This window comes from Geotrypetes seraphini, chromosome 2 (assembly GCF_902459505.1).
Source record: "Geotrypetes seraphini chromosome 2, aGeoSer1.1, whole genome shotgun sequence".
In the NCBI taxonomy this organism is placed as follows: Eukaryota; Metazoa; Chordata; class Amphibia; order Gymnophiona; family Dermophiidae; genus Geotrypetes; species Geotrypetes seraphini.
This window is the reverse complement of record NC_047085.1, coordinates 40,872,464-40,891,349: the sequence shown is the minus strand read 5'-3', so window position 1 is coordinate 40,891,349 and position 18,886 is coordinate 40,872,464. Positions and strand designations below refer to the sequence as shown.

Here is an 18,886-nt window from a genome sequence, read left to right as displayed (position 1 = left end):
ATTTTATTATATTAATTTTATTACTATCCTCCTTCCATTCATTAATCAATTTTTATTCCCTATTTATTTCATTCACAATTTAAAAATTCTAATGTAAAAAATCTCAATATAAAAATGCCTCTTAATTTTCTAATTTGAAATTCTCTATGCACATCCATCTGCCAATTTGATACTCAGAATGATCAAAACACTATACTATACATATAAAGTGCTAAATACTAAAGTGCACTATGCTATAAAGTGCCTTACATGTGCTTCTATATTATAAATATTATACATATTCTAAATATAACTATTTCAATTCAATTGAATCAATGAATGAATGTATGAACATATGAATCGCAACTAAATGAATTGAAGCATCAAATGTACTTAAAATTGAATTGAAATATTTATAATATGTATAATATTTATGTAATGTAATGTAATTTATTTCTTATATACCGCTACATCCGTAAGCACATGTAAGGCACTTTATAGCATAGTGCACTTTAGTATTTAGCACTTTATATTTATAGTATAGTGTTCTGATAGTTCTGAGTATCAAATTGGCAGATGTAGAGAGAATTTCAAATTAGAAAATTAAAAGACATTTTTATATTAACATTTTTTACATTAGAATTTTTAAATTGTGAATGAAATAAATAGTGGATAAAAATTGATTAAATTAATGAATAAAAGGAAGGAGGATAGTAATAAAACTATCGTAATAAAATTAATTTAGCAATAAAAATTAATTAATTATTTGGTAGGGAGGGGGGCTTCAAGCCTATGATGTTAAAAGGAGTGCAAGAAAAGATGGTTTCTCTTTGTTGAAGAAATCCCAAACATGGGAAGATTTGCTCCGTTATCTGAGGCTTGTCCCCACATATAAAAACTACAGTGTGAATTTGAATTTAATTACTATATGATCTTAATCTACAGTCCTGTTTGATTGTTTAATGGTTCTTATTATATATATATTTATCAGATAAGTGGTGGCTATAATTATATTTTTGATTCAGTATGACATTGATGAATTTGCTGGTTGGGCCAATGATGATGTGACTCTGATCCAATTTGGTGGTGATTGAGTCTGGTCTGGCAATTGCCATCTGAAGGTTCAAAGAAAAAACTATTCTCTGTATTATGTAATTCGCCACTTTATCTAAAAGGACCCCTCTGAAATTCTAAATGAACTGTATATTGTAATTGCTGCATTTTAAGTTTCTGTATACTGTAATTTCACTATCTGCATATTGTAACTCGCTGATTGTCTAGTTCTCTTCAGTTGTAAACCGCCTAGAAGTCACACGATTATGGCGGTATAGAAGAATAAAGTTATTATTATTATTATTCATTTAAAGCTGAGTGAAATTTGATGATCCAAATTGTGTAATATCACCTGTTTGGGATTCAAAAAGATAAGGACACGGTGAGCACAAACTCATCCATTTTCAAATAAACAAGATAGATGTTTTGCAGTTTTTAATGTAATGTAATTTATTTCTTATATACCGCTACATCCGTTAGGTTCTAAGTGGTTTGAAGAAAATATACATTAAGATTATAAATGAGAAGTAAGAAGGTACTTAAAAAATTCCCTTACTGTCCCGAAGGCTCACAATCTAACAAATATGCGCATGTTTGGTACTGGATTTTTGTGTGTCTTCTGCAAAATGTCCAAACTTGGATTTGCACTAACTCTTCAAATTTAAATCAATTTTGACATCAGAGAGGAAGTTCCGGGCCAGCCAATCGCTGCCTGGCTGGCCCAAACATCCTCTCCGATGTCAAAATTGATGTTGGGAAGAAGGGAACAAGCAGCGGCGGCGGCCCAGGGTTTGAATCGGCGCAGCAGGGAGGCAGATTGGCAGGCAGCAGTACACGGACGGACGGGTGGTTTGAATCGCAGGGGGGGGTTGTATCCGTGGGGGGGGGTGTTGAATCAGGCACTGGAGGGAGGGAAGGAAGTAGGCAGGCTGGCTTCGGGGGAGGGACAAAGGCAAGGAAAGACATAGGAAGGAGGCACTGGGACATGGGAAGGAGGCACTGAGGGCACTAGGGACATGGGAAGGAGGGAGGGAATAGAAAGGGACAATTGTTGGGCCTGAGTGCAGAAAGAAAGAAATGAAAGAAAGGCTACACAGTCAGAAGGAAACACAACCAGAGACTCATGAAATCACCAGACAGCAAAGGTAGGAAAAATGATTTTATTTTTAATTTAGTGATCAAAACGTGTCAGTTTTGAGAATTTATATCTGCTGTCTATATTTTCCACTTTATTTGTCTATTTTTCTATAGTTACTGAGGTGACATTGCATATTTTAAAGTCATTTGCCTTGACATCTTTGAAACCCCCCCCCAAATATAAATGATAATTAACATTTTCTCTGCGTATAGTGTGCTTTGTAGTTTTTTTTTAATTTTAAGGTTACCATTATGAATTAATATGAAGATATTATGTGTACATGAAAAATGAATGGAAGAAATTGGGGGTGGGGCTAGGCCAGGGTTGGGGCAGGGCTAATGCGGGATTGGGGGCGGGACTGACAATTAATAGATGTCTCCTTTTGATGAAAAAAAATAAATGGTCACAATAAAGTATAACTCGATGCAGCACCAATCCTCATTGATCCCAATAATACAGCTTACTATGCTGCATATTCTTTATTTGCATATTTTCTTAATACTATATGCATTTTATATAAGTTTTACTTAATTTTAGTGCTTAAAATATATATAAAAACTACTGAACTACTATTAAAGGCTAATATTTTTGAAAAGACTACTTGCCCTTCTAGAGGCTAGTTAAAAACCTGGTTATTTAGATAAGTCTAACAAGTTGGATTTAGTATGGATTGCGGATGATAGTAAGATTTTTAACAGACTAGACACCGAGGAGGGAGTGGAAACATGAAAAAAGTATCTGCAAAAGATAGAGGGATGGTCTAATATCTGGCAACTAAAATTCAATGCAAAGAAGTGCAGAGTAATGCATTTGGGGATTAGAAATCGGAAGGAGCCGTATGTGCTGGGAGGGGAGAGGCTGATATGCAGAGATGGGGAGAGGATCCTTGGGGTGATAGTGTCTGAAGATCTAAAGGTGAAGAACCAGTGTAACAAGGTGATGGCTGTTGCCAGAAAGATACTAAACTATATAGAGAGAGGTGTGACCAGTAGAAGAAAGAAGGTGTTGATGCCCCTGTACAGGTCGATGGTGAGGCCCCGCTTGGAGTATTGTGTTCAATTTTGGATACCGTATCTGGCGAAGGACATAAAAAGACTTGAAACAGTCCAGAGGAAGGCGATGAAAATGGTAGGAGGTTTGTGCCAGAAGACGTATGAGGAGAGACTGGAAGCCCTGAATATGTATACCCTGGCCTAGATGAAAGAAGGGACAGGGGAGATATTATTCAGATGTTCAAATTAGAGAATGACACGGTGGCGGTTTAGCCGCAGGTAACCCGCCAAAAACGGGGAATGAAAATTAGCAGCCTCTCCGGGGACGGGGACAAGGCCATCACCGCCCCGTGGAGCGGTGGTCTTGTCACCGCAGTGAGGCATAAAGGATTGTGCGGTCCCCGCAGCCCCCACTCGCTCACCCGCACGCCGGCTCGATCGTTTAACCAGCTTCCTCGCTCCACCTCACTTTAGTTTGCCAGCTTTCTTTTTCGACGACTGGAACGCTTTCAAAAGAGCCGCGCACGTGCGGCTGCTCAGTATTCAATCTTCTGCTCTGACCCAACCGGAAACAGGAAGTTGCAGCAGAGCAGAAGATTGAACTTTGAGCAGTCGCGGGTGCGCGGCTCTTTGAAAGCGTGCCGGTCACCGAAAAAGAAAACCGGCAAACTAAGGAGAGCTGGAGAGCAGTAGCGTACCAAGGGGAGGGGGGGGCAGGAGGGGCGAAAAAGGTAATGGCGCCAGGCCTTGGAGCACCGAGGCAGACCGCTTCTTTCCCCTCCCAGGCGAACCCCCGCTGACCCTTCTATCTCTCCCCCCCAAGTGAACCTTTCCGACCCTCCCAGCAAAAGCAGCAAACCTCCCTCCAGTAGCGTCGGCTTTCTCCTCCCTCTGCCACATCACTGATGACGTCATCAGTGACGCGGCAGAGGGAGGAGAAAGCCGCGAAGGAGGTTTGCTGCTCTCGCTGGGAGGGTCAGAAAGGTTCACGGAGGGGGGAGATAGGAGGGTCAGCGGGGGTTCGGCTGGGAGGGGGGAGAAGCGGTCTGCCTCGTGCTCCATTACCTTCTTCGGGCAGCAGCAGCGTTTACAATTCGCTGCTGTTGCCGGCTTCAGGCCTTGTTCTCTGCTGGGTCCTGCCTACTTCCTGTTTTCATGAAGACAGGACCCGACAGAGAGGAAGGCCTGAAGCGGGCAACAGCAGTGAATTGTGAATGCTGCTGCTGCCCGATGAAGTTCAGGACATCAGGGAAGGAGCAGGGAGAAATCGGCTTCTGGCTTGGGGATGAGGGTAGGGAAAGAATCGTGGAAGTGGAGAAATTGACATGATGGCTTTGGGGGGGCTAAGGGGAGAGAGAAAGAAAGGAAAAAATAAAGAGGGGGGGCCAGGGGGAGAGAGAAAGAAAGGCAGAAATAAAGAGGGGTCAGAGGGAGAGAGAAAGAAAGGCAGAAATAAAGAGGGGTCAGAGGGAGAGAGAAAGAAAGGCAGAAATAAAGAGGGGGTCAAGAGGGAGAGAAAGAAAGGCAGATAGAAAGAGGAGGGCCAGGGGGAGAGAGAAATAAAGAGGGAGGCCAGGGGAAGAGAGAAAGAAAGGCAGAAATAAAGAGGGGAGCCAGGGGGAGAGAGAAAGAAAGAGGGGGGGGGGCAGGAGAAGAAAGAAGAAGGATCAGAAGAAGGACCAGAGACTCATGAAATCACCAGACAAAAAGGTAGGAAAAATGATTTCATTTTCAACTTAGTGATCAAAATGTGTCCGTTTTGAGAATTTATATCTGCTGTCTATATTTTGCACTATGGCCCCCTTTTACTAAAACGCAATAGCGGTTTTTAGCGCAGGGAGCCTATGAGCGTCGAGAGCAGCGTGGGGCATTCAGCGCAGCTCCCTGCGCTAAAAACCGCTATCGCAATTTAGTAAAAAGGGAGGGGGAATATTTGTCTATTTTTGTATAGTTGTTACTGAGGTGACATTGCATAAAGTCATCTGCTTTGACCTCTTTGAAAACCCGCGGAATATAAATGATAATTAACATTTTCTCTGCGTACAGCGTGCTTTGTGTTTTTAAAATTTTATTGTTGGTAGATCATTTTGACTTGGCCACAAAGGTAAGGGGGAGGGGAGCTGCTGAAAGACATCTAGTAATCCTTGCAGGCTTGACTGTGCAGGGAATTATTTTTGTAAAATCATGTTTTGTTATGTGACTGGCATTATCTAGACTTTAATTTCTATGAATGAATAGAATGAAAATGATATAAAATTACTTGCTTGCGGGGACCGCGTGTTCCGGCTCACACAAGGAAGGAGGGGGTGAAAGGGAAAAAGTTTCTCTTCCTTGGAAATAGATTCTGAAGTGACCTCATCAAAGAAGACCAGCACCAAATGTACAAGAAATCCCTTAGACAATGTCAAAAGAGCCCAAAATAGAAAACTGCTACTGCCTTGAGACTCCATTATTGAAGGAATCAACTTGAAATTACAGAAGAGACAGGAAAAGGTTAAATGCCTCATGGAATCCTCAGGTACAAAACACAAACCAAATTGTGAATGAAATCAGAGCAGACAGTAAGAATTATAAAATTGATGTCATTATCCATCTGGAAAAAAAGGCATACTAGAAATAATGCCTCAGCAATACAATTTTCAGAAGTTCTATTTGCTCATGGTAAGGGAGAAGAGAGACTGCTAGTGATGGTGGGGGGACTGATAGAAGATATGAAAGAAGGGTGGTAGAAAGGAACAGATGGTAAAGGAGGGAGGGAAGGGTGGTGGTGGAAAGGAATAGAACAGACATTGAAAGAGGGTAGAGAGGAACAGACCCTGAAAGGAAATGTGGAAGGCAGAGTGGGGAGAAGACGCTGGAAGGGAAGAAGACAGATGCCAGACTATGGGGGAGCGGAGGGAAGAAGATGGGTGCTAGACGGGGACGGTGACGGGGCGGTGAATGGGATGGCAGTGGCGGTGACAGGGATGGCGGTGATGGTGACGGGGCGGTGAAGGGAACGGCGGTGACGGGGCGGTGCAGTGACGGGGACAGATTTTTTCCCCGTGTCATTCTCTAGTTCAAATACTTCAAAGGTATTAACGTAGAACATAATCTATTCCAGAGAAAGGAAAATGGTAAAACCAGAGGGCATAATATGAGGTTGGGGGTGGTAGATTCAAGAGTAATGTTAGGAAATTCTTCATTATGGAGAGGGTGGTTGATGCCTGGAATGCGCTCCCAAGGGAGGTGGTGGAGAAGAAAACGGTGACTAGAGTTCAAACAAGCGGGGGATGAACATAGAGGCTCTCTGATAAAAAAATAATGGATATACATTGAAAGAACTAAGGCCAGTACCGGGCAGGCTGTGTCCCGTATATGGACGTTCAGGACAGGCTGGGGAGAATTTTTGATGGCTGGGATGGTTAAGATGGGCTGGAGTGAGCTTTGATGGAGACTCCAGTAGATAGAACCTAAGCATACTACTGGGCAGGGCTCTTGGTTTCTGGCCCAGAAATATCTAAGAAAAAGGACCATTTAAACTAAATTAATTTATGGAGCACGTATGGTTGGGCAGACTGGATGGACCACTTGGGTCTTTATCTGCCGTCATTTACTATGTGAGCCATTAGTTTGGGAAGACTTGCCTAGCAAGATATTGAACCATATTTGCTTTCAGAATTGTATCTTCTGTTTATTTTCTGGTTGTGTGGAAAAGATGTCAGTTTTGTCTTACATTTTATTACAATCATTTTTATAGCACTATTAGACATCAAAACACAGAAGAGAAGGACCTTGTTTAAAAGAGCTCACAGACTAATCCAGACAGACAAACTGGACAAGAAGGTGCTTCAATACACTGTGCTCAGGTGGGAGAATTACAGAGGACAGAAAAGGTGGGTTGGAGTTTACAACTGAAGCATCTTCAAAGAAGTGGACTTTGAGTCTGGTTTTTAATACTGCCAAAGACGGAGCCTGACGTACCGAGTCAGACAGTTAGTTCCAGGCATACAGTGCAGCAAGGTAGAAGGGATGGAGTCTTTGGAGTTGGCTGCAGAGGAAAAGGGTACAGATATGAGAGACTTATCCTTTAAGTCTCTAATAGGGTAATATACAGATCTAATAAATACTTCAATTTTTGAATTATGTGATGTTAATCAGGTTTTCTATTCTGCCTTTACCTATTCAGTTCAAGGTCAGATTATATTACGAGATTGGGCCAGTTACCCAGGAAGTTACAATGGACAGTTTGACATGGACATTCAATAGTACAGGTAGATCAAATCCACCATCTTTCTAGCATTCGTTGTAACCTTTTCAACCTGTTTGGCCACCTTAGCATCATCACATACTATCACACCCAAGTTCCGCTCCTCTTTCATGCACAAAAGTTCTATTCTGTCATGTTTTTGCAACCCTAATGTATGACCTTGCATTTCTAGTATTATCCCTTTAATTGGCAGATGGTGAAAACGGCTGCTTTACATAACTTGATGTTGAACGAGAACAACAGTGCCAAGTAACAGGCATTTGGAGATGCAGATCTCTCATAAGAGCCATAGAAACACATGTTGATTCTGAGCAACAATGCCAAATAAAGGGTTAAATCTTAGCTGCCAAATTTAGACCATTCCTCAAGCTTCACTCATGTTATCCATACTACCAGGGGTGTCTATGCTTATGTTATTGCCTATTATGTGCTTTTGAAATTATACCCTGTATATGATAGGCTGAAAACCCACCTTTTTGAGACAGCCTTCAACTCTTCACCTTAGTCCCCTCCAATGTTCCCTCTAAGCTGAGCGCATGAGCGATCGCTCACTATTTTCATTGGCATCGCTCATAATTTTTCTCGTGTCGCTCACTAAAATACGCAGTGGGCGCGACTGGAATCAAGCACGGGCGGAGGTGAGAGGAAGCAACGGCTCAGGCCAAGCGCCGGCACGGCACCGCATCTTGATTGATCTGAGTATGGGGAAATGAGGTCAGTGGAATGCATAAGGTCAGTAGATTTCAAAAGTAGACAGTTCTGATTTGCGGGATTGTGATGATCTCCTCGGGCGACGCCGTGCCTGTGCGTCCTCGGAGCCTTGTTATTTCCATCCGCCGCTCCGCACCGCCGCCTGAAATGTTTATTGAAGCTTTGGTCTGCCCTGCTCGCCTTAGTGTATTTTAAGTTGAAAGATGCAGCGGCGGCTCCTCTCAAGATCCCCGACTGCATTGGACTTCCGACGCAGGTGGGGATTGTGAGAGGAGCCGCTGCCACGTCTTTCAGCTTAAAAATACACTAAGGCAAGGCAAGGCAAGGAGCAGGGCAGACCGAAGAACAGCATGAACATACCAGTAAGGCTGGGGACTCGCGCATGCGCACTCCTGCGGCCACGGACCTACACCTCACGGAACACGCAGATAGGAGTGCGCATGCGCGGCTAGCGTAACTTGTTGCTCATGCATATTTTTTTTTGCACACACCTCATCAATCCTTAGAGGGAACATTGGTCCCCTCTGCTCACCACCTTAACCAATAGCTCACCACCCCTGTTAACTGGATCCCTAATAGTAGTAATAATAAAAGTAATAGCAATGCAGTGGGCTGAGATCCTGATGAACTGAGTTCAGGTTGGCTTCTTTTGACCTTGGGCAAGTTCATCTACCCTTCATGGCCTCAGGCACAAAACTTAGGGATAGATTCTCCAACCTCCACCACCACAGTAAAAAAAAAAAGAAATACCGCGGTGGGAGCGATTTTTAGAAACATGATGACAGATAAAGGCCAAATAGCCATCTCGGCACAATAGCATTATATGCATGCTATGTAAATGGAAAATCACCAGTAAAAAAAAAAAGGGGGGGGGGAGAGGAACTGTACGCAGAAGAAAAATCTCTAGCACAGCTACTTTTCCTGCCTGCCTTAAAAAAAAAAATAAAAAAGCAGCCCCTGCTCTCCCTGCCTGAACTGGCAAGCAGGGAGAGTAGGGGCAGGTTTTTTGTTTTTTTTTTAAATAAAGGGTGTAAGCTGTTGTGTATGCACAACATATACACACAAGCTGCACCTATTAACTCCCTCCCACCAAGCTTGGTGGTTTAGTGGGCTGTCCACTCTCCAATCTCCCCAGTACCCTGACAGCACCACATCAAATCTGGTGGTCTAGTGGGCTATTCTCCCTTTCCTTCAACCCCCACATACCTTTAGAAGATCGGCAGGAGGGATGCTCACTTCCTCCTTCTGGCAGGTACCTCTCTTCAAAATGGCGAGCCTTCCCCTTCCTGGTGCATCCTGGGATGCACCAGGGAGGGTTTTAGGCCCCTCCCAACTAGTGCATTCCAGGGTGTACCAGGAAGGGAGGCCTAAGGCCCTGATTTGCCCAGGTGCCCAAGGCCCCTCCCACAGGTGTGTTAGGCACCTGTGTCAATCAGAACCTTAGGCCCCTCCCTGGTGCACTGGGAAGGGGAAGGCCCACCATTTTGAAGAGATGGGCTTGCTGGCAGGAAGGAGTGAGCATCCCTCCTGCCAGTCATCTATAAAAAGTCCAGCCCACTAGACTACCAGGCTTGGCGTGGTGGGGAGCTGTCAAGGGAGGTTGTCGGGGGGGGGGGGGAGGAGGAGTCCCTCTGACCTTGTGGCAGAAGGTAGTGGGCATTCCTCCCGCTGATCTGCATGGGTTGGCAGCAAAGGCTGGGGGGGGCACTAGACCACCAGCCTTTTTGGGGGGCTCAGTTTAGAAAGGATTGGGATCATTCATGTTAGTAGATCTGAGCTGCTTTATTTTCCTGTCAGTGCCTGAGCCAATCAGGCATTGACAGGAAAGTAAGGCTACGACAGCTCAGATCCTGCCGGTAAATAGTGGCCCCAATTCCTCGTAAATGGAGGGGGTGTTCCTTTTGGAGAATCACCCGGGAAGGTCATTTTAATATTAATTACCTCATTATACTACAGTTTTAATATTAATTACCTCATCTTGCTAAAATCAGAGGCTGCTAAAAAAAACACAGAAGAGACCACAATGAGCTGTTTTGATAATCTGGCGGTAAAATACATGCATTTAACAATGGTTTAGCACAGGGATCTCAAAGTCCCTCCTTGAGGGCCGCAATCCAGTCGGGTTTTCAGGATTTCCCCAATGAATATGCATTGAAAGCAGTGCATGCACATAGATCTCATGCATATTCATTGGGGAAATCCTGAAAACCCGACTGGATTGCGGCCCTCAAGGAGGGACTTTGAGACCCCTGCATGATCGTTAAATGCATGGTGACTTTAGAGAATCTGGCCCTTAAGATTTTGAGTCCACCAGGGACAGAAGGAGTACCTGAAAAGAATGTGCTGCCTATATCTAGAAGTGATTAGTAGTAGTAGGGTATAGCCCAGGGGTAGGTAACTCCAGTCCTCGAGGGCCAGAATCCAGTCGGGTTTTTAGGATTTCCCCATTGAATATGCATTGAAAGCAGTGCATGCAAATAGATGTCATGAATATTCATTGGGGCAATCCTGAAAACCTGGCAGGATTCTGGCCTTCGAGGACCGAAGTTGCCCACCCCTGGTATAGCCTCAAAAGCTTTGTAAGATCATTTACATTTAATTTGCACATTTAGACACACAACACACCAACATTCAAACTCAATTTATACACGCATGATGTTTGGGCTTTTTTGTGCAATTTTGAAATTACACATAACTAAGCCCAGCTACAATAATGAAAATTTACCCCAGTGTAGGGTTGCCAGATTTTCCAATCTGGACCCCTAGATCCGCCCTGTTCCACTCATCCCCACCCCGTAATGCCCTAATCCTTCCCCCGCCCCCCCACCTGCGATTTGAGGAGGCTTTTCAAAACCTGGACAAAGTGCTGGTTTTTGAAAAGCTGTCCAGACCCCCGGACATGTGGAGATCGGGTAACCCTACCCCAGTGGGTACAGTTTTCGTGCATGTACACAATGCACTGGTTTGCAACTCGTAAAAATAAAACAGTGAATAGTAGACAACATGCCCAATGGGCAAATCCAAAGAAATAATTAGAGGCTTAATTTGTAGAAAAATAATAGAAAAAAAATGGTCTTTTGATATTTTTTTTTCCCAGCAGTCCTTTATTTTTAATGTAGGCAGAAGCAATCACTAAAACGTGGAAGGAGACACAGAACAAAACCACAGAGAGAGAGGTCAACTCTCCTTACAAACTATCAACTAAAGCACATTAAGTTACCATTAGAAACAGATTATATTTTTATTTTTCAGCTGTGACATTGCTTTTACGATATGCAAAAAAAAAACCCTCACAAACAGAATTATCCAAAGTTTTGTCACCTTTTTTCTACACTGAATTTTGGCAATGTGTATAATAAATCGACATCTTATTCTAATGCTTACTAACTAAATAAAGTGAGACACTGTACCTCAGTATAATCACATCTATTTTGGAAAGGTACATTGCATTAATCTACTGAAATGTCATCTGGTGATGGTAGTTTTCATCAACACAAAACCACCTCTGATATCATACGCATACAACGCAGTCTATGTTTACCATAATTAAAAATCCTGGGCTGGGCTGCTGGCACCGATACCTGTTCCATCAGAAGGCCTTGTCCAAAGAAATTGAGATCTGAAATATTTCTGAGGAATTGTGCCCTGACTTTACAAAGCAGCACATAAAAACATTGTGTGAGCAACCCAGAGCAGTGTGTTGTTGAAAATAAACGTGAAGACTGTTCATTTTGATTAAGTTTCATGTGTGCACTGCAGCCCAGGAAAAACATCTTCAGTTCGTCAAGGATACCGACCTCTTGACATTTCATCCGAGGGCATCCATGAGTTTCATATGTGCCTTAATGGTCAGCTCATCCTCAATCATCTAAGCTTACTTATCTAATACACAGCACACTTTACACCAGGGCTCCCCTGAGTTCTGCCCAGTTCTCTTGGCCTTGACAGATGAATTTAACAGCAGTAGCTCACTTTTTTCTTTTACTAAAAACAAAATCTCTTCTATAATACTATTTTGATCAGTCGACATTCCAAAAAAATAAACTATCTAGATTACAGGAGGATAGTTGGAGATCACACTCTCCAAAATAAATAAATAAACTCCCTCCCCTCTTCTTTCCCCACTATTTTGTACAAAGCCAATTGGATACGATATTAAAAGAAGGTAAGAAAAATAAGCCCCTTAACTGGAAAAAAAGATGTCTTATTTGTAAAGTACTAGAACTCAAGATGCTTTAACACTCAAGTCATATCAAATTACAGTGTCTCAAAATATTTGGGCTTTTGAATAGGCCCAGCCTGCTGGGCGCAAGAGCTGAAAGGCATTTTGAGATATTTTAAGAATTCCCTGCTTATTTAAAAAAAAAAAATATTCTTTTTTTTTTTCAATAGCTTTAGCTTTAATATATTTTCCCTTAACACATTTGCATTTGGTAGTAGGGTGAACACAAAATGTAAATCGAACATGGTTTGAAAAAGAAGTCTAAGCTTACGCAATGAAGGTAGCATGCTGTGTGGAGAGAAGAAAATGTGAGTAAGTGAATGGAACACAAAACACGATTAAATCACCCTATGCGTGCACAGACTGCAATCCAATACGCTTTATTCTGGTGCATTTACTCAAGCACCTCCTTATAATTAAAGTTGGAACACTGCTCAAGTTTTTAAATGACTAAATTTGCCAGTGTTTCAACTGTTTATATATTTCTTTTTCCTCAGTCTCCCTTCATCTTCAAAGTAATAGACTTGTATTTTAATCTTTATTTAAAAATAAAAAGGTGTACAACTTATGGCTACAACCTCCCTGCCCATCCTCATCATAAAAAAACCCCTCCCCTCCTTGGGGAGGAGAAGAGATGTCTATACGGGTTTCAGGTGACACCGTTCAGCAGTGCCCTGAGAGATTCATCATAAGAATTTTAAAATTCCTACATTTCTTTAGAAATTACATGAAAATCTGAATACTCGGGGGGAGGGAGGTAGGGTGATCAGTTATTTAGCTGTCAATTGCACTAGCAAAACATAATTCTGTTCATACTACTGCTATAAATTGATTAACCTATTCTTGTGTAATATAGCGTCTTTCCCCCTCCCCGAACAGTTACATAATACCAATTCTAACCTTGTTATATTGCTTTTGTCACTTACACATCTGCTTTTCAAACAAAATGCAAAAAAAAAATCTTACTATTTAGAAGAGGATGTCCTCCTTAGCCTGTTTATATATTAAGTCTGTTCAGATCATTTTTTTAAAATCACACTATCATAATACACTCTACAAAAGCTAGCAAAAAAAAAGCCATAGCAGATTCGTGCCTTAATTAGAGGAAATATGTTGACCGATTTTTCTCCTTAAGCATTCAAAACTTTACAAAGACTTATAAAAAAGTTAGAGGGATTTGGCACCTTCAGAAAAAAGTAAAAAGGGAACTCAACAGCTCAAAATGTGCGGAGACAAAATTGTCAATATTTACAGATTAAAACACCAATAAAGGCTATGCCTTTTGCAACATTTTCTGTTTTTAAAACTTTTCTTGGTTTATTTAAAGTACTTTCAAAACACCTGACCACAACTGTGATTCCTACAAAACCTTCTGATTTTAGACTGGAATGGATAAAAGACCGTCACAGTTACTAATGCAAGTCAGGCCCCATTGGTAGAAAGTTGGATACGCTTACTCTTCTAGGAAAAACGTGGAGCCGATCGATCATTCGTCATAGTCTTCTTCAGTTTCACTCCCCGGCGGATAGCATTCAGCATGTCGCCAGTTTCTTGGGCATCTCCAGTGCCTGACTCTCCTATTTCAGGCTCCAGAGTAGCTAATGATGCAGTAGCATCTGGGTTTTCCTCAGCTTCTTCTGGCTTGCTTTCTGGTGCTCCCTGTCCATCTGTGGGACACACTTGCTGGTTTGTGACTGGAGGATTGATTGATGCTTGCCCACTCCATAATGATGTTGGCAGCGTGCCGGCTCCTGGTGACTGTAATTCAGGGCTTTGCTCATTATATTCTTCAATCCCAATCTGTAAGCTTGGCAGCCCCCCAGGCATATCTGGTACAGTTGGAGTTTTAACAGGAATTACTGGTGTCTTGATTGGAATAGGCCCTGCTCCTATGGTACCTCGTCTGACACATGGTTTGGTGGAAGGGGTCCGTCTGATGGTTGCCACACCAGGAGTAACTACTACTGGTCCTAGGGTAGTCGGCAGGCCTGCGGTGGAAGCGGGACGCTTAGCTTGGAACATTCTTCGGTAGGACTGACTGATGTCACTATTTCTTGGAATGGTAGAAGATTTATCAAACTCTTGTTCTCCCTCCTGGTCACCACTGACTGAGAAGTAATCATAATCTGAAACTGGTTAAAAAAACAACAAAGTTGAAACATAGGTTAATCAGTGTCTTCTTTTTCTATGTGCTAGACCAGTGGGTTCCCAATGAATATGCATGGAACTAATGAATATGCATGGAACAGATTTGCATGCCTATCACTTCCATTATATGCAAATCTCTTTCATGCATATTCATTAAGGCTAGCCTGAAAACCCGATTGGCCTGGTGATCCTCCAGGACAGGGTTGGGAACCACTGTGCTAGACATTTTGAGCCTCTTTCCACTCTTCCTCTTCTATCTGTAATCAATTGCTCCAAATTCTCAGACTACCATATCACTTATCTATGCTAAGGACTCTCTCTACTTCCAGTATATCCTCATGACATCTTTTCCTGATCTGCAGCTGAAAGTCAAAGGTCACCGTGACCTGTGGACAAGCAAGCAGGTCAATATACTTTGACTTATCCAGTGTTACTACTCCTAGCCAGCAGGTGTCAGTAGTGACATCTCCCTCCCTTCCCCTCACCTTTGCGTGCGCTCTTCAACAGTTTTCTCTTTCAAAGGTGTCGGGAAATGGTCACCATTCTCAGTGGTGACCATGCGACTGCCCCAAAGCCTCTCCTCCGATGCACTTCCTGTTTCCGCCTGGGCGGCTTGCATCAGAGGAGAGGCTTTGGGGCAGTTGCACGGGACTTGTGAGAATGGTGACCATGTCCCGATATTTCAAAAACAGAAAACTGTTGAAGAGTGCCCGCAAAGGTGAAGGGACGGGAGGGAGATGGCTAGACAAAGGGAAGAGATGAACGGATGGTTTTTGTTTCTTTGCCAGTGGCAGGAAGGGAGCAAATGTCACGATTGCGAGGAGAGCTGCAGACTGGGAGGGGTGAGAAGGGGAGTGGCACTGAAGGGAAGTGGAGAGAGAGGAGCAGACTGGATGGAAGTGGGGAAGGAAGAGGGGAACAGACGCTGAAGGGAAGTAAGGAGGAGAGAAATGGGAGCAGACCCTGGATGGAAGTGGGGTGGGGAGGGGAGAGTTGGAGAAGGGAGCAGACGATGAAGGAAAGGGGAGAGTGAGAGAAGGGAGCAGACGATGAAGGAAAGGGGAGAGTGAGAGAAGGGAGCAGATGATGAAGGAAAGGGGAGAGTGAGAGAGGGGAGCAGACGTTGAAGGAAAGGGGAGAGTGAGAGAGGGGAGCAGATGATGAAGGAAAGGGGAGAGTGAGAGAGGGAGCAGACGATAAAGGAAAGGGGAGAGTGAGAGAGGGGAGCAGACGTTGAAGGAAAGGGGAGAGTGAGAGAGGGGAGCAGACGTTGAAGGAAAGGGGAGAGTGAGAGAGGGGAGCAGACGATAAAGGAAAGGGGAGAGTGAGAAAGGTGAGCAGATGCTGAAGGAAAGTGGGGACGAGAGAAGGGAGCAAACGCAGAAGGGGAGAGAGAGAGGGAGGAGCAGATGCTGGATGGAAGTGGGGAGGAGAGAAGGGAACAGTTGCTGGTTGGAAGGGGAGAGTGAGAGGGGAACAGACACTGAAGGGAAGTGAGGAGGAGAGAGAGGGAGCAGACACTAGAAGGAAGTGAGGAGGAGAGAAAGGGGAGCAGACTCTGGAAAGAAGTGGAGAGGAGAGAGAGAGCACATACTGGATGGAAGAAGGGGATAAAGAAAAAGAGTACATGCTGGATTGGGGAAGAGGATAGATCTAGTGAGATACTGGAAGAGGTGAGGGAAAGAGGTAGAAAGCTGTAGGTACACACAATTAAAGGGAAATTGAGGATTGGAATGTAAGTAGACAAGAGATAGAAAACAAATTGAGAAGAAATAAAAGGAAGGGAGAGGAGAGAGATACACCAGAGCATTGGAGGAGGGGAAGGAGACAGTTACCAGATCCGAAGGGAGGAAATGAGGAGAGAGATGCTAAGAACCACCTAGGGGAGGGAGTGAGAGATGGAAGGGAAGAAGACATAAATGCCAGTCCATTGGGGTAGCAGAGGAAAAATGATGGGTGCCAGACCAATTGGGGGGGGGAGTAGAGGCATAGAAATAGAGCAGATACCAGATGGAAGAGGCAGAGAGAAGGCAGACAGTGGATGGAAGGAAGAGAATGATGAGAAGATGAGGAATGCAGAAACCAGACAACAAAGGTAGGAAAAAAAATTATATTTTCTTTTTCTCTAGGACAAGGGTAGGCAATTCCGGTCCTCGAGAGCCGGAGCCAGGTCAGGTTTTCAGGATATCCACAATAAATATGCATGAGATAGATTTGCATCTTAAGGAGGCAGTGCATGCAAATCCATCTCATACAGATTCATGGTGGAGATCCTGAAAACCTGGCCTGGCTCCGGCTCTCGAGGACCGGAATTGCCTACCCCTGCTCTAGGATAACGTAGTATTGTAGCTGTGTTGATAAACGGTTATAAACAAAGCCCTGCCAGCTGAAGATCTCTTCCTCTAGTTCAGCAGCCAGAGCTCTGATTTATAAAATGACAATTGTACAGAATGTTGTTTCTTTTTATACTTTATTAAAATAAGTTCAATATAAAATTATTCGATACTTGTGCAAAGATGGGATCAGATGGTTTGCAAGGATGAGGCAGGGATCGAGCTCGCGGGGATGAGGCGGGGTCAGGGACCAAGCTTATGGGGATGCGGCGGAGTCGGGGACCAAATTCGTGAGGACGGGGACACATTTTTTCCTTGTGTCATTCTCTAGTTCCATCCCTTTTATCATCTTGGTCGCTCTTCTTTGAACTTTCTCTAATGCCATTATATCTTTTTTGAGATAAGGAGACCAGAACTGAACACTATACTCAAGGTGAGGTCGCACCACTGAGTGATACAGAGGCATTATAACATTCTTAGTCTTGTTAACCATCCTTTTTCTAATAATTCTTAGCATCCTGTTTGCCTTCTTGGCCACCAAAGCACATTGGGCAGAAGGCTTCAGCGTATTGTCTACGATGACACCCAGATCTTTTCTTGAGCTCCCAAGGTGGTCCCTAGCATCCGATAGCTATGATTTATTAAAAACAGACCTGTATCTGCTATAGGAACTATGAAGTTATAATCTGTGGAAATGGGGCTATGAGACTTGTGATGATACTTAGCTGAATTTGTGGAGTTTTTTGGGGGGTTTTATCCCGATGAAACTATGTTTGAGAGAAGAAGCTATACTGATTGGATTTGGAATTGTATTTCAGATAATTTTTGTGCTCTTACTTTTAAGAATCTATTTGCAAATTTGTTACATAAAGAAAAATATTTGAACAATGATAAAGTAATTATGAATGATATGAAGTCTGGTCATTAAATTGACTTTTGGTTGCATTATTTGAACTCTTTGTTCCTACATATTGTACAGGTTGATATTCGATGACACTAAAAACTATTAAAAAAAAAAAAAAATACAAATAAATATATTAAATGTAAAAATAGGGTCCATTTCACAAGAGATTTTTGGATGCTTACATATTAAAAATAATATAATTTCTGAAACACAGCTATAAATAAATTTCCGTTCAACACACCTTGTGATGGGATGGTGTCCTCTGAACAACACGGTGTAGTGGTCTGGGTGCTGTATCCACTGGAGCACTGCAGGGAGTCTCTGCTACTTCTTTGCATATCCAGCTGCAAACCTCGAGTCAATGCTAAGGCCAGCTCTTCGGCTTCTATTTCTTCTCCCTGCTACACATATCAACATAAGGAAATTCGTTGCCAACCAGTTTTCATTTGCCCATCCATACCACTCTCTAATGCATGCCAAGATTGTCGAACTACTATAATTCCTTATGAAGTCTTGGCCACCTAATTTTTCCCTTTGATTCCAGATAATATATTTATGAAGATGGCATTAACTTTTGTCTAGCACCCTATTTACAAAAATTTATTTATTTAGTTTTTTATCTCATTCTCCCCCAATGAGCTCAGAATGGGTTACAGGTTAATTATACATAATAGTCAAAACACGTTATAACTTTACATACATCTAATACAGTTTGTCCATCCTGAATTTACACATATAGAGTGAATTTAGTTCAATGTACATTTGGTATGCATTTGATTGAGAAATATAACCTGGATGGTCATAAAAACTGAAGGATTGGTGGATTGATGACCCCATTAGTCTATTTCATAATGTGGTCACAGAAGGTGCTGGTTCTGTGCCTCCCCAAAACCTTAACTCGCAGAGGGTTCAATGTAAATCCATTATGTGGTACTTTTTCACACCAAAAGTTTTATTATCTGACACTAAGTATTCTTGCTGTGTTGCCTTTTTCTCTCAACAGCAAAGGCTATTTTACAGAAAGGAATCATCTGAAGACGTGCAGGACACTGGTTGTCAGTCCTGGTTTTATCAGGAAACCTAGTTTCCCAGCTCCTGCTTTTCTTTCTTTGGCTGAAAAACTTTCTTGTCTTGGATTTTGCCAAGCTAATATAAGG

At 42.8% G+C, this 18,886-nt stretch overlaps 1 protein-coding gene across 9 annotated transcripts in view; it reads right to left on the bottom strand.

Moving 5' to 3' along the window:
- Nucleotides 1-11,213: 11,213 nt before the first annotated feature.
- Nucleotides 11,214-18,886, bottom strand: part of MTSS1 (MTSS I-BAR domain containing 1) — a 359,179-nt gene continuing 351,506 nt past the window's right edge. For 4 of the 9 annotated variants that reach the window (XM_033932876.1, XM_033932874.1, XM_033932878.1 and 1 more), the window contains 2 exons: nucleotides 17,971-18,130; nucleotides 13,806-14,476 (listed from right to left, as the gene is read on the bottom strand). In XM_033932876.1, the coding sequence (XP_033788767.1) occupies nucleotides 13,806-14,476; nucleotides 17,971-18,130 (831 nt within the window). Of the gene's footprint in view, nucleotides 14,477-17,970; nucleotides 18,131-18,886 lie in introns of all 9 variants that reach the window. The other 5 variants (XM_033932873.1, XM_033932871.1, XM_033932875.1 and 2 more) reach the window with 2 other exon arrangements.